Below are 15,021 nucleotides of genomic sequence, written 5' to 3' on the forward strand. Positions count from 1 at the left end.
AAAAAAAAAAAAGAAGAAGATTTAAAACAGAAATGCATGCAAAATAAAAAAGACACATGATTTAAATTAAGTTTTTTATTTTATTTTGAATTCATAATAACTTTAACTTGAAGTAGTAAAACTGAAAAGGCACGCAGTAAATAGAGACAAAGTTTAGAGACGAATGAATTATTAGGAAGTTCTGATATTTTGGAGAATTTGGAATTTTGGTTGCAGTATTTGTCATGATTTGTGTTCTTTAAAGAGAGTAGTAGTGTGGTAAATATGAAATATAATAGTGCTACCCCTGTACCAAATAAAGCCATTAATATCAAGTCAGCAAAAAGCTGAGCTACTGCAAAAGTTATAATACTGTTTATGCAATATGCATACAGTACCATACATTACAACCACCCAAATCATATTAATTAAACAAACGAACCAAACATATTATTTGGTTAGGGCTAACTAGTTGGTTCCTTCTTTCAACATGTTTTGTTATGTACAATTATATATATACATACACACATTTAATGAGTTCTAAATAATAATTTAGGAGAATCATCCCACGATAAAAGCTAATTGTTATTATTATAAAGTTTTATGCGACTTTTTCATGTATTAATCCTCAAATGTGAAAATTTTTAATATTTTCTACATTTTAAATTCTTAAAGAGGCTACGCTGTTATATAAATAGAGTTAAAAGTGAATTGAATTAAGTCGAGTCAAGTTAAATTTATTTAACTTTGACTCACAAAAATTGAACTCGACTCACAATTTGATTTATTAATAATAGCGCCTATTTTAAAACTTAAGTTTAGCTTACAAAAAATTCACTAACTAACTTAAATAATTTGAATATAAATTATAATTTTATATAAAATAATTATAATTTATCTTTAAAAAATATCAATTGTACATGCTGTCTATTTATCCAATATAATTATGTCTTTTATCGTAATTATATATAAAAAGTATGTGTGTATAATTATATATCATTATTATAAAGTAAGAGTATAAAATGTCTAATATATGTATTAATAATATACATAATTATAATAAGTAATATATATATAAGCGAATCTATGATGTACTGACATGGAAACAGGACACGACACGACACGGGACACATCGACATACAAAGTTTAAAATCTTATAAGACACGGCGACACACATACATATAAAATATAAAGTATTTTTTAGATAAATGTTAATGATATTTTAATATTTTATTGGTATTAAAATATAATTTTTTTAATTATTTTTAATATCTTATTTTTAATTATATCAAGTATTTAAAATATTTTTTATTTTAATAAATAATAATATATATACTATATATAAAGAAGTGATGGTATTTAGATATATTCAAGCGTGTCCGAAGAAGAATTTTTTTATTTTTTATTAAGACATGGTTGGACACAGCAGATACGCGTATCGAACCAATGTCAATGAGTGTCTTGTCCAAAATGTGTTCGACACACAGATACGACAACTCAACAAAATATCCGTACTTCATAGTAAACGATCAATTCACGAATTAATGAATTAAATTTATTATTTAAATTTAAACTCGACTTATTTAATATATAAATTCGAATTCAGATTTAAACTTAATTTATAAATTCATAAACTCAACTCATCAAATTGTTAATAAGTCAAATAAAACCAACTTCCAAATCTCTTTTCGTGTAAAGAATATAATAAAAAATAAAGTGGGACAAAATTTAAAAACAAAGTAGCAATAAAGTATAAAAATGAAAAGAAATAAATAGGGCCTCGTCCATAATTCATTATTTGTGAATCTGAAAAGACATTCATTACGACCCACGAAATGTATGAGCAAAACATTACTGCTGTTTGTATTGCAGCCAAAAAAGCCATGGTTGTTGCATTGCATTGGTAATTGCGCATTCGGAAGAGAGTGATGATGGTGAGATGCATAGTGAGTCCAATCCACTTGATTCTCTCTTAGATTTCTGTGGCCCCATTTCATGTATTGTCTCCATCTTCCTCTCTTTATTTTCATGACCGTTGGATATATATTCCAGACTAAATACACTGCACCTTTCCATCCATCCATTATTATTATTATTGTTATTATTATTATTATTATTAATGTTAATCCAAACGTGATGTTCTCCAAACATCTATGTAGCTATCCAGCCTATCCTAACCTAATCACATCCAGAAATTAATGCCCTTAAGGTCACATTGATTTCATAATCAGTAATCTGAATCTCTTTTATATGTACATGCACTACACGTAGATTTCAACACTAACTTGTTCACATTAGAAACTGGAAATAATTATGGAAGTTGCATATTTGCATATATTACAATTCAAAAACCAATTTGGGTTGATCAACTAGTCGGTTCCTCCGCTTAAGTAAGTGTCGAAAATTAAAATCTCATCTTGTGTATATAATAATTTATTGGTCAGCGTCAGACCTCTAAAATAAAACTTTGTTCCGCGACAAATTAGTCTTTAGTCTGTCAGACTGAAAAATACCATGAACAACCAAAATATATTACAATTCAAATTATTACGTATATACAAAAATTAGTTACTAAATTAATTATTAATATAAAATACTTATTAAAATATAAAATATATATTAAAAATTTTTAAATAATATATATTTATATACAAATATAAATATAATGACTGATTTGATAATTATTTTCTATATGCATAACATTTTTATTAAAATTAGATTACAGTTACATTAATTATTTCAACTACATAATCCATTTAATTTGACAGGGAATTAATTGTTTTCTAATTAACAATCAGCCAACAAAAGATAGAATGTATAAGAGGTGATGGTTTAAACTATTATTGTAGGAAGAGAGAAAAATTTTAATGAAAGAGAAATGTTAGCAATGATTGATTGTTGAATAAAAAAAAGAAAAATATAAGGTACCAACATATTATCTGTCAACTAATTATTAATAATAATTAATTATTATATTTTAAACACATATATAAAGAGACACATCAAAAAAATATATCTATAAAAACATTTTTATTAAATACAGCTAGAAAAAAATATTTTTATTAAATACATCCACAAAGACACTTCTATTAAACACAATTATAAATAAGAATTGACAAAAATACTATTAGTAACATAATAGGATTGTAAAAAAAATTGTTTTCAATCTTTTTTCCATCGTGATATATCTAGCCGCTATATGTATTTACTATATTTACTTTATGTAATGGGAATATTGAAAGGTACGGTGCACAAATTTTTGTTTCTAAATAAATATCATTCTTTATATATACCTAATCCATAAATTTTTTTTTTTATAATTTCTAAGATTTAAACTCAAGAACCTTTAATTGTAGTGTATGTTATTTTACTAATCAAATATTTAATAAATAAAAAAAATTAATTAAACGCTAATAAATATAATAAGACAAACACAACAGACATGGTACAAAGTAGTATTAATATTTATAGATATTATATTTGGTAAAATTAATAGACAAGACATAACATATATATAAAGCCTAGAAAGTCTAATCACTCTAATGTTAAAAAAGAAAGAGCGAAAAAAATCATGACCAATTGACCATCATCTATCCACCACTATCACTATTATCGCTACATATCAACCACCACTATAGATAGGGGAATATTAGGGGCACAAAAAATACAGTTAGAATTTGTTTTATTTAGCATTCATTAATTATCGCAACAATTAATAAATGATAAATAAGATAAATTATGACTATTTTTTGGCTAATTTTCTTTTGTTACCAAACATTTTCGCATAGATATTCATCACTACAAAAACAGATAGATCAACAATTTTAAAGTTGAATATATTGATAATATTTGTTAAATTTTTTATGCGCATTATTGAGTGTATATTGAAAAAACTAAAATAGAAAAGAAAAGTAAAATCATAGAATTTACACAAGAAATAATTAATAAATCCAACATATAGGTTATTAATCGTAAATAAGAGATTATTAGTAGTATCATATGCATGCAGTAACATGCATAAAGAACACCGAATTGAAGAATAGAGGACCTTAAGTTGGTCCCTTTTATTAAAAGAGAGTGTACAAAAAAGTGAAACAATTATGTAATAAATTATGTAGCAACAAAAATACACTGAACATAGGCCATGGTAGTTTATGGCTCGTCAGCAATAATGAAACTATAGCAATGGCTGCACTCAGAGTTAATTCACAATCAAATGGGTACACAGAACACCCTAGAAAGCCCAGAGAAAATGATTCATCAATATGTTCCATTTTGTCTTTATACTCGTAGATCTTAATTGCATCCCTTTAATTATTGATGGATATAACTAATATATTTAGAGTGAATATGAACTCTCTGTTTTTAACTAAAATAAAATAACAATTTATTTGATCATCTACCACAAAAAATATGAGATAATCTAGTTTTTTATTTTTTATGGTTAAAGATAGTAATAATTTATTTTAGTTAAAGACCGAGTTGTCTATTTTTTATCCTTAATAAATTTTTATTATTTTATAAGTCCCAAAAATTATTCTCTTTAGATAAATTTATCTTTCTATTATTTCTATTATTTTCAATCAACTTTTTAATAATTTGTGTTGAACAAGTAAATTTTTTTTATCAAATTTTATTGTAACATTAGATCTCAAAAAATGTTATTATAAAATAAATTAGTCTCTTTAATTTTAAAATAACAAATGACTAATTTATCCAACAAGAATAACTTTTAAAAATTTATAGAATAATAAAAATTTATTTTGAGTTAGTGTTCACTTAGAGAAAAGAGAAAATAAAAAATAAGTAACTTTTTTTATTTTTTGAACAATTAGTATATAAAAATGGATATTTAAATTAATTAAATAACAATAAATTATTAAAAAATTGACCAAATACTGAATTTTAAAGGACAAGTAGTATTTTTTTAAAAAAAAATAGAGATTGGATTGTATATGTTTAGGGTTTACACTAATATTGATGCAATTACAATGTTAGTCAACAAAATTATAAGAAAATGTCAAGTCAGAATCTGTTATAATAACTATTTACGTTGATGATTTATTTTCAGTGTAATTGTTAGGATTTAGGAAATTATTGTCCTAATTATTCTTCTAATACGTAAATGAGTAAAAATTAATATATATTATTTTTTAAATATCAAAAAATGAAAAAACACAAAACCTTATTTATTTAAAATTAAGAGGATAAGTTAGGACTCCTAATAATCTTTTTAATTCTATTTCGATAGACATAGTATAAAATTAGTTTACATTGTTTTTAATAACAAAAATAATAATCTCCATCTGTATTATATATATTGTAAAGGAACAAGAAACAATCATTCCGGCCATTTCATGTTTGGAGTTAAGAAAATGGTACATGCATGGTGGCGTCGACACCTCTGCACCCTGATGAGTGATAATGTGGCCTACTTAGAATTTTTATTTTTATATTTTTTTAAAAATAATGGTGTACCTTCCGAGCATATTAACTATGAATACTATTGTTGGCATGATATTGCTGGAGCCATCATAATAAAAAGACAAAAAAGTAAATAAATAAATAAGGGTTTTTTTTTTTTTTTTGATATGCAATTAAATCCCTTTTTGGTGATAGCGACTAGTATATTATGATATGTGAGAGAGTAATGGTTTGCGCGTTTGAATTAGCCCCACATTCATTTTTTAGGTATCCGAATGTTTGAAACCAAATGGGGACTTTCACTATCCTCATCTCCCTTCTCCTATTCTTTTCTCGATTCCCTCTTTTATACGTTTCTTGATTTTCTAGTACTAATCTATGCTTTCAACTTCGCCAAATCAATGTCACAGGTACGAAGTTGTTCATGAATTATGTTGCATGACGTTTAATCAGTCCAACAATTTAACTACATGTTCTAGCTCTCAGGGTTATTTTATCACTTATTTGGATGGATCAGCACACTGCACACAGCACAACTTTTATTTATTTTTGGTCATGTGACAACTCTTTAACATGAAATTGTGGAGTAGTTATATATATATATGGGCTTCTATATCTTGGCCCAATGGTGATGAGCTAGGCCTGATAACGAAAATTTCAATTAGTACCAAATTCAATTAGAGACTTTCTTCATGACCCCAAAGAAAAAGGAATTATAGATTTTTCTTCATCATCACAGAATCGTTCAACTAATACTAGATTTTTCTTTACTTTCTCTATTTCATCTCTTCATGTTAAATTCTCTATTTATTTTTACGTTGATTTGTGCAAAGTCAAGTAGATAATACCTAGCAGAAAATATTAATATTTGTGCACTAAATATCAGCAATCATTAACCAGTAATGTAGAACAAAAAGAGAAGAAAAAATGGGAGTACAGTATAAGTAACTAATTAGTTACCGAAATTGATTGTAACAGCAGTTTTAGAAAGACTTTTAACCAGTAAGATCGTCTTTCTAGAAAACTCATCCACTCCAAACTATTAACCAGCAAGAGAAGTTAAGACAGAAGATACAATATGCAGAGATCCAGTAATGACAATAATGCCCTTTTGATCCCCTTTATTGGTGAGAATCTTATTTGCAGTTCTGAGACTACCCTTTAAAGAGGACTCTGTAGCCAATATGATCTTCCTGCCATATACCAAATTTCTTTCAGATCTTACTGGAAGACGATGATGATCCTTTAATATTTCGTTGTATTCTGCCATTCCATCATGAACTACCCCAATGCCAAGCTCTTCAGAAGCTTGAATCCAAGACTGCCTCAATGACGAAGCCGGAGTAATTCGAGTCGCACCTCCAGCAATAGCAGCTTCGGTCAAAATAACTGCTTCCACCTGTACCCCTGCACAATGGAGTACCACCGTATTAACATCTGTAGTACTCCCATCTTCTCATAATAATCGTCGCTTTCACATTTTAGATTCATTGGCAAATTAATATTAATAGACTTTTATTGATTCTAGAGACACTAAAGCAAGTAAAAAAGGCAGTTAACAAATGGGGCCTTATTTCACACCAATTTTATTTTTATGTACTACATTTTGCAATTTAGAATACTATAAAACACAAGACGAATATCAATAACCAGCATGTCATTAACAATGATATGCACTTAAAGAATACTAAAGCATTTTTTTTTTAATCGACAACACTGTAGGCATGCACAATATTTAGAAGTCTGATGGACGCAAAATTATGCCGCCAATATGTTACAATTCAATCCAGTTTGACACTTTCATGACTAAAAGAATGTTTTTCACATTCTCATGGCGCCGACTTCATGTAACTCTGACGCAACTGATATGACTTTGAACTAAATTAGCATAAAATTAACAGTTTACCAGAGAGAATATATTTAGCGAAACCAATATGATCTTTGTCGCTTGCCATTGCAACAATAAATGTCAATGGAGCCTCTGGAAATGCCATCTGTAATGTGCTCATCAGGGCTTCAGCAGATTCCTTTGTGTGGGCTACAGCATATGCATATACACCAACACATCAATGACAACTGCTCTTCTTGCATGTTTGTTGTAACAATCGAAAAAAATCTTACTGGTCCCACTAAAAATGTTTATAAGCATAAGCATTTTCTAGGAAACTCATTTATCACAACCATATGAAATATAAGGGTTAGTCCAGTCTATAAAATGCAAGAAAAGCATCCAAAATGTTTAAACTTCTTCCAGAAAATCTTACACGAGTTCTACATTTTCCTGACAAAACGCACCCAATTTTTTTAACGATTCAAGTTAACAGTTAATCGCATGCTAATCAAATGAGAAGTCAGAGAAATCAACCTCCATCAAGCAGTATTGTTGCTCCAGTAAGTCCTAATGCCTCAGCTTCTTGAGATGTTAGGAATTGACTCCTTCCAAGGAGGTATGTACTTTCCAACCCCAACCTAATAGATTCATCTGCAATTCGCCACCCTAATCAACCAATAAAAATGGAAAAAAGTGAAGGAGNGCACATATATATTATGATGTGCTCGTAAAACAAGCTAATAGCAATATTAGCACAAACATAAAAGGGACATTGTGGCCTGGATTATTATTAAGTAAAAAAAAAAAAAGCATTTTAACTTTTGACAAAATCCTTAGAAAGGGTAACCCAAATACTAAACTCTAAATTAGAGTAGTAATATATTCTATTCAACTGATAAAAGAATGTATATGCATGTTGATAAGGACAGGAAGATGGTATAGAAGTTATACCTAAATTACGAAGACACAATACCACACAAGTGGCAGTAGCTGCATTTTGAAGTTGGTGGCTTCCTAGCATTTGCAGCTTTACATCATGCAACTTACAGGACTACATGAATAGCTATACTCATAAGAAACGGGATTAAAAAAAATTACTAGACAGAAGAACCTGATAAGAAAACATACCATGATTGTAGAGTACAGATTATTTGCAACATTCTTAAGTTGCAACACAATAAGAAATGAGGTAACTGACTCAGTAAAATTGCAGATACATGAGAGCTCAAACGAAGTTACGATAAAAGGCTTGCATAGAAATAATGTAAGAAAAGAAAGTCTGAAATACCGAGTTATTTGGTAGGTTATACTATATCCTTTCAAACTTCAATTCACAAATCAGAGTAAAAGCCTATTATGCTAAGCAGGAGCAAGGCATTATCAATATATGTCATAGATGACTGCAAAAGTGAGTCTGTCAAAAGTACGTTAATAATTCCAAAACTGCACCCCATGTCTATAAGATGCATCCTAAGCAATCAGAGCTAGTAAACCATGCTCAATTCTTTAAATAAACAATGAATTAGTAAAAGCTAAAGAATTCAAATTCATACCAGATTCAAGTCTTTTGCAACTTCTATCACTATATCACAAATTTGGCAAGGCTTGCCATTGAGCACACTGAATTTTTTTATAGTACCGCGATTCCCACTGTCAGATGCTGACACTACAGGTGAACCCATGGACACTGCTTTATCTCGAATAATACTCTCAATATGAGGAAGAAATGGTCCACCAAGCACCAACTGAAATGCATTTCTTTGGTTAGCAAAAGAGAAAGAAAAACAATATTGTCCATAATGGTAACAAAATTGTAAAAGATAAACATCTCTGTACCAAGAATATAAAGAAAAGTTTTATTTCGCTCTGGTGTTTATGTATGAAGAATAAAATTTTAAAATTTATACATTAACACAAATCTAAATAGAAGATATGCCAAATCCATCCCAGAAAAAGGAAATCCTATTTACCTGTCACAGCAACATAAGATCCCTGTTTTGCCGCTTTGCAGACATTTTAGGGTATTTTTCTCTCAAAAAATGTTATTATGCTTTAAATTAAGACATAAATGAAAGGATATTTCATATCAATAACTATTTCTGGTCTATTTTAAGTATAGAATGCAAGGATTAAACAAACGACAGTTCCTAAAGGTGAAGATGGAAAGCTCTCTAGCTAATTTAAATATGCTTCTTTTTAATGAGCATTGAGTAATTGGAGTAGGACAAAATAATCTCAATGCAGCTACTATTGCATTTAGTCATGTACATAAGAATTGGATTGTATCCTTGTCAGTAGTCCTCAATTTAGTATCTATGCAGTTGTAGCGTGTTTTGTCTCCAAGAAAAACGTCATTTCATTTCAAGTTTAGATATCTCATTGATGAGAAAATAAGATCATGGAGAGAAACACCTAACTGGGCGGTTTTGTTTTATGATTCCTGCCTTTGCCACTGCAATAGTTTCCAATGAACCACCAAGAGCTGCTAAATGCTCCTCCCCGACGGTGGTTATAACTGAGGTAGCAAGTCCAGAGCTGGATATAACATTCGTTGCATCCCGAGCACCCCCTAAACCAGCCTGTAGAATTAAATGAAGATACAGTATTATGACCTTTGGCCATCTCATAGTTTTAGGTTTAAATTTTTTAAAATAAAGACAATATTAACAATAAAACACTATCAAGAACCATCCATTATGTTGGCTTCGACAAAGCCAATATTATCTCAAGACTTTTTTTTTGGGGGGGAGGGGGCGCAATAAAGAAACAACAAAATCAGAACAACAACTTAATAGCAGGTTTGCCTGAAGCAATTGCCAGTGAAGAAAATAGATAATTTACCTCAACAACAGCAATGTCAACATTTTCTTCAGCGAACAGGATGAATGCGGGGGGGGCAACATAGAAACAACAAAATCAGAACAATAACTTAATAGCAGGTTGCCTGAAGCAATTGCCAGTGAAGAAAATAGATAATTTACCTCAACAACAGCAATGTCAACATTTTCTTCAGCGAACAGGATGAATGCCATAGTAGTGAACACCTGAAACAAAGAGTAAACAAGTTGGCAATACAAAATATCCAGCTCAATTGTATTAGAATGCTATATAACATACACAGAAACATCAGCTTAAAGAATCATTAATTTGAGGAAATATTGAATGCCATAGTAGTGAACACCTGAAACAAAGAGTAAACAAGTTGGCAATACAAAATATCCAGCTCAATTGTATTAGAATGCTATATAACATACACAGAAACATCAGCTTAAAGAATCATTAATTTGAGGAAATATTTCATTGCAAAACCAAATAATAGAACATTAACTATTGCAATAGAAAAAATAATTAGAAGATGCAATCCATCTTGAAAAGAACAGACAGAGGAGCAACAAATGACCAAGAGAATTGAATATACTGTTCCAAATGCCCAATTGGTCACATGGAATCTAATGGTAAAAAACCTCTAGTTAAAAAGTATTGAAACGTTGATGATATTATGAATACCTCAAAATGGCTTATGCAACCATTTTCCTCTATAATTGCTTGGTCAAGATCCTGCTTGATCCTATCAAAAAGATTACTCAACAATTTTGGTGAGACAGGATCGCCAAATCTTCCTAGTAAAATCCTCTCTCTGATTGTCTTGATATGTGGACTGCTTCAGAAAAATAAAACCTGCCCGTCAATGACATACAAATTGTAAAACACCATTGTCAAAATTGGAATTGCAAGCATTTGCATATATATCGAGGTAATGTCGTTTTGAAGGATAAAGAAACATAACCTAGTATAACAACCAACAGAATAACCTTCTGCCCTCAGAATATTAGATATGAATGCGGCAGTTGACCCCTTTCCCTTTGTCCCAGCAATATGAACAGCCTATAATTGGAGTGAAATTGAAACATATGATACATGTGAAAATGAAGAGATAACTTTACAAGAAAAAAAAGAGTATGAAAAACTCACCCATAACTTTTCCAAACCCATATTTAAGTACTAAGTATACCTAACAAAGAGGAGAATTTCAGCATACTCAGAATATAAAATTTCCAACCAATTAAAGAAAAAAACAGGCATGACCCTTGATTACAAAATTTCCACTATCCAAAGTTGTGAAATAAGAAGTCATCCAAGAACTTCAACCTCTGAATAAATATTTCATTTCTTGCCCCGTCTAATTTACATATATGCGTGATTTAGTTGTTGCTAAAATATATATTTACCAATTAAAAAAGGGGAAGAAAAAAAAGGAGGAAAATTGCACCTTGAATTTGAAATGAGGGTTACCAAAACGTTCAAGGAGGCGTCTCATTCTTCCAAGATCAAACCCATCACGCGAATCAGTGCCTGCTCCTTTGGGAACCCCTGATTTCTCATAGTTTTTAAGCGAATCAATGTAATCCAGTAGGTTTTTCATTTCAGGCTCTTCTGCTTTCAAACATAAGGTTCGTATGGCACCTATTTGCCTTTTGATGCCTCTATTTATATGGCAAAGAAAGTTACTATTGCCGAGAAGTGTGAGGTTTCCAGTGGGAACTGTAAGCATAGTTCAGTCTCACCACAAACAGGCCTGCCACAGCTGAAGCCTGAAGAAAATGTATGCTAACAAAATCAATTTCAAAGTTTCATGTATTTGAGAACCAAAAAGATATCAAAAGAACATGCATTATATATGAAATCTAGAATAAACTACTGGTCCATGTCATGAAATTACTTCTCCCAAAAACTTAAACTTATAGAAGGAGGCACATGAATAATTGTATCTCTAACCATCTGTCCATAACACTTAAAAGCAAGGTTGCAAGAACCGAACCGGTTATTGAATTGGTCAAGTGATTGATTCAATGGTCCAACTATGGTCCAACCAGTTTAGTTAAATATACAATAAAATTATTACAAATTCAATATACAATTTCAAACATCCAAATTCAATGATTTATAAACTAATAAAATTCAAAATTTTGTAATTTCACATAATAACTTGTCCATATTTTATCATTAAAAATTCATAGAATAAAAATTTTCCAAAAGGATTAAAATCTCTCCTTGCTGGGAAATGGGAATAATGCATAAAAAACCAATTGCATCGATCTCTTCTTTGATTCCCAGTGTAAAGCAAAATAATCCTTAAAGAACTTCACTCTACTCCCAGCTTCCCCAAACTCCTCCTCAAACTTCTTCTTCCAGAGGTCATTATTCCCAGACAGGTACCGCAGTTCTGTACACAAGCAAGCCACCCTAGCCACAACAACACTAGGAAGACGCTCCAATCATCATCTTAAGTTCTGTGGGGACATGAAACACGGTAGAGGGTCCAATCCAGCTTTGTCACAAGGATCAATCAATAATGGCAATGCAAGCTTATCCTTAACCATCTTCCACAACTCAAAAATCTCACTTTGTTGATCAACAACAGCATCATTATCAAAATTATCCTTGGATTCAAAATTTTCCAGCATCAACTTCAAGGGCTTGGCAAATTTACGGTTATCCATAGTATTCAAGAAAACTCAGCATTCAAAGTCGAGAATCCAAAAACAGGAAAACTAAGCAAAAAATCCAAACTCAGAATTATAAAACCCAGCAACTCAGAATCACACTCAGAATTATTGACAAATTGAATCACGGAATCAACTCAAAACAAGCAAAAATAAATTGAAGCAGAAGTGCTTACCGATGGCGATGGAGGAAGGAAGTGACGGCGACGGAGAAGGGAAGTGAGCTTGGACAGAGAGAGAGAGTGAGAGAGCGCTCGAACATGGAAGTGAGCTTGGACAGAGAGAGCGAGAGAGCGCTCGAACAGGGAAACGAGCTCGAAGAGAGACGACCGACGAACCCAGCAACCCTTCGCGAGGGCGAGGAGAAGAGGAACGATGAGAAGAGGTTCGGCGACCTCCTTGACTGTTTGGGTGAAGTTGGGTTTTCTGTGAGAGAGAGAGAGTTAAAACTTTTTTGGCCACCCAACGCAACCGCCTAACAGAAAAAAAAAAAGCTTTAATAAATCAAATATTAATTGCACAAAAATAACAGCTAAAATTTTATAATCATGGACTCCCAAATCCAGAAGCCTTTCAAAGTATACCTAGTTTCCTCCCCCGACTCGCCCGAGTTCACCCTCCTCACTCGGTCCCTGACTCAGTCCTCGCTCGTCGGGCTCGACGCCGAGTGGAAGCCTGTCCGAACACACCAGTCTTCGTTCCCCGACGTGTCGCTGCTCCAAATCGCCTGCCAACTCGGCGGCGACTCGGAACCTGACTCGGCCGTGTTCCTCCTCGACCTTCTTTCCATCCCTCTCTCCTCGCTATGGAAGCCACTCCGAGAAATGCTGGAATCCCCCGAGACCTTGAAACTTGGTTTCAGATTCAAGCAAGATTTGATATATCTGTCTTCTACTTTCTGTTCCCATGGCTGCGACCCTGGTTTCGATAAGGTTAGAAGATCACAATCGCGTTGTTTCTTTGGTTGAATTTACAGTTTTCAATCTAGTTCTTGAGATTCTGAAATGAACTGTTTAGATTCTCATTTTGTAAAACATTATTTGAGTTTACTTTCAATTCGTGTAACATTTTATCAGTTAGGATTAGAATTTAATTTTGATTGAATTATTACGGATCAAAATTAAACTTAATGCACTAGCCATAGGTATTCGTTTTATAATTGAATAAATTGAATTATATTGCATATTAATACTCAAATTGGTCCAGAACTAACACGCACCTCAATTAATGTGAATCAAGAATACTAAGTTGTGGGATCAATTGAGTAAATCAAAACTTTGGGGACCAAATTGAGGCGCAAGTGTAAGTTCAGGACCAATATGAGTATTAACTTTCACTTGGAGGACTTGAATAATAATTTACAACTTCAGGTAGTAAAATTAACTAAAATGGGGCTTCACTTGAGTAGAAAATTATGCTATTTTTTAATTATGATAGGTTGTATTGAACTGTGGATAGGTGGAGCCGTATTTGGATATCACGAGTCTGTATAATCTTCTGTATCATAAGAAGCATGGACAGAATGCACCCAAGCAGACTAAAAGTTTGTCGAATATATGCATGGAAGTCCTGGGTTTTCCTCTCTCAAAGGTTTGTTTGCATATGCTATTCAACTTTTATTGCATATAAATGTGTCAATTTAGAATATTACCACTTACCAGTGGGGTTTTAGCATTTGTTTGTGTGAACTGGATGCTTAAATAAACTACATGTACCATAGTGTGAAGTCCTTCATTGTATTGTATTTTCTACATGCATTTGGGAAGTCATATTCACGCCATTATAGTAGCTAAACTCTTACATTGTTGCTGTTATATCTTTCCCAATTTTCCTCTAGAAAGGAAGGGGAAGAAAAAGTAACATAAAAGGGGAAATACAAATTTGCACTGCCAGAAGCTTTTATTGTTCTGTCTGATTTTTATGTGTTGATTTGAAGAGAGAATGAGATTATGAGGGCTCATTCTTTGTCATTTTGTAAGATGTATATTTAAGTTGGTTTTTAAGAATCTTCATCCTAAAAAGTTTACGTATTGCATGCATGGCCGCCAAAAAAAGTTTTTAGCTTTACCAAATAATGAGCTTTATTTTAATTATGAAGAGTGATTTAGCAAATTCTAAGTTATTGATCACTGGGTTATAGAGATACATGTCAAGAATGGACAAAAATGGAATCATAGAAAATAGAACTATAAATTATCCCAGAAGACTTCCTTGCCTGAAAACTTCTTGATAGAGATGTATGAATCACACTAACAAAAAACATCAAACAGTGGCATAGAGTTT

The 15,021-nt window shown here is 31.4% G+C and overlaps 2 protein-coding genes across 5 annotated transcripts in view; one reads left to right on the forward strand and one right to left on the reverse strand.

Moving 5' to 3' along the window:
• LOC107605238 (dihydrofolate synthetase) lies at positions 6,271-13,120 on the reverse strand. 4 transcript variants are annotated; one of them, XM_021105048.1, is made up of 13 exons: positions 12,915-13,120; positions 11,505-11,826; positions 11,022-11,119; positions 10,742-10,892; positions 10,401-10,415; positions 10,076-10,123; positions 9,652-9,813; positions 8,788-8,979; positions 8,186-8,285; positions 7,769-7,900; positions 7,310-7,441; positions 6,451-6,810; positions 6,271-6,403 (listed from the first exon to the last, which is right to left on the reverse strand). In XM_021105048.1, the coding sequence occupies exons 2-13, from the start codon at positions 11,784-11,786 to the stop codon at positions 6,399-6,401; spliced, it is 1,677 nt and encodes a 558-aa protein (XP_020960707.1). In that variant the 5' UTR covers positions 11,787-11,826; positions 12,915-13,120; the 3' UTR covers positions 6,271-6,398. The 4 variants fall into 4 exon arrangements, with proteins under 4 accessions (XP_020960707.1, XP_016162528.1, XP_020960706.1 ...); XM_016307042.2 differs by lacking the exon at positions 12,915-13,120 and adding an exon at positions 11,207-11,246 and having other exon boundaries at positions 6,322-6,810; positions 11,505-11,646; XM_021105047.1 differs by lacking the exons at positions 10,076-10,123; positions 10,401-10,415 and adding an exon at positions 10,216-10,278 and having other exon boundaries at positions 6,332-6,810.
• The window catches only part of LOC107605240, a 6,400-nt gene continuing 4,591 nt past the window's right edge, over positions 13,213-15,021 (forward strand). Inside the window, exons 1-2 of the mRNA XM_016307043.2 lie at positions 13,213-13,670; positions 14,197-14,328. Of these exons, the coding sequence (XP_016162529.1) occupies positions 13,287-13,670; positions 14,197-14,328 (516 nt within the window). The 5' untranslated portion in view covers positions 13,213-13,286. The remainder of the gene's footprint in view (positions 13,671-14,196; positions 14,329-15,021) is intronic.

This window comes from Arachis ipaensis, chromosome B06 (assembly GCF_000816755.2).
Source record: "Arachis ipaensis cultivar K30076 chromosome B06, Araip1.1, whole genome shotgun sequence".
NCBI lineage: Eukaryota > Viridiplantae > Streptophyta > Magnoliopsida > Fabales > Fabaceae > Arachis > Arachis ipaensis.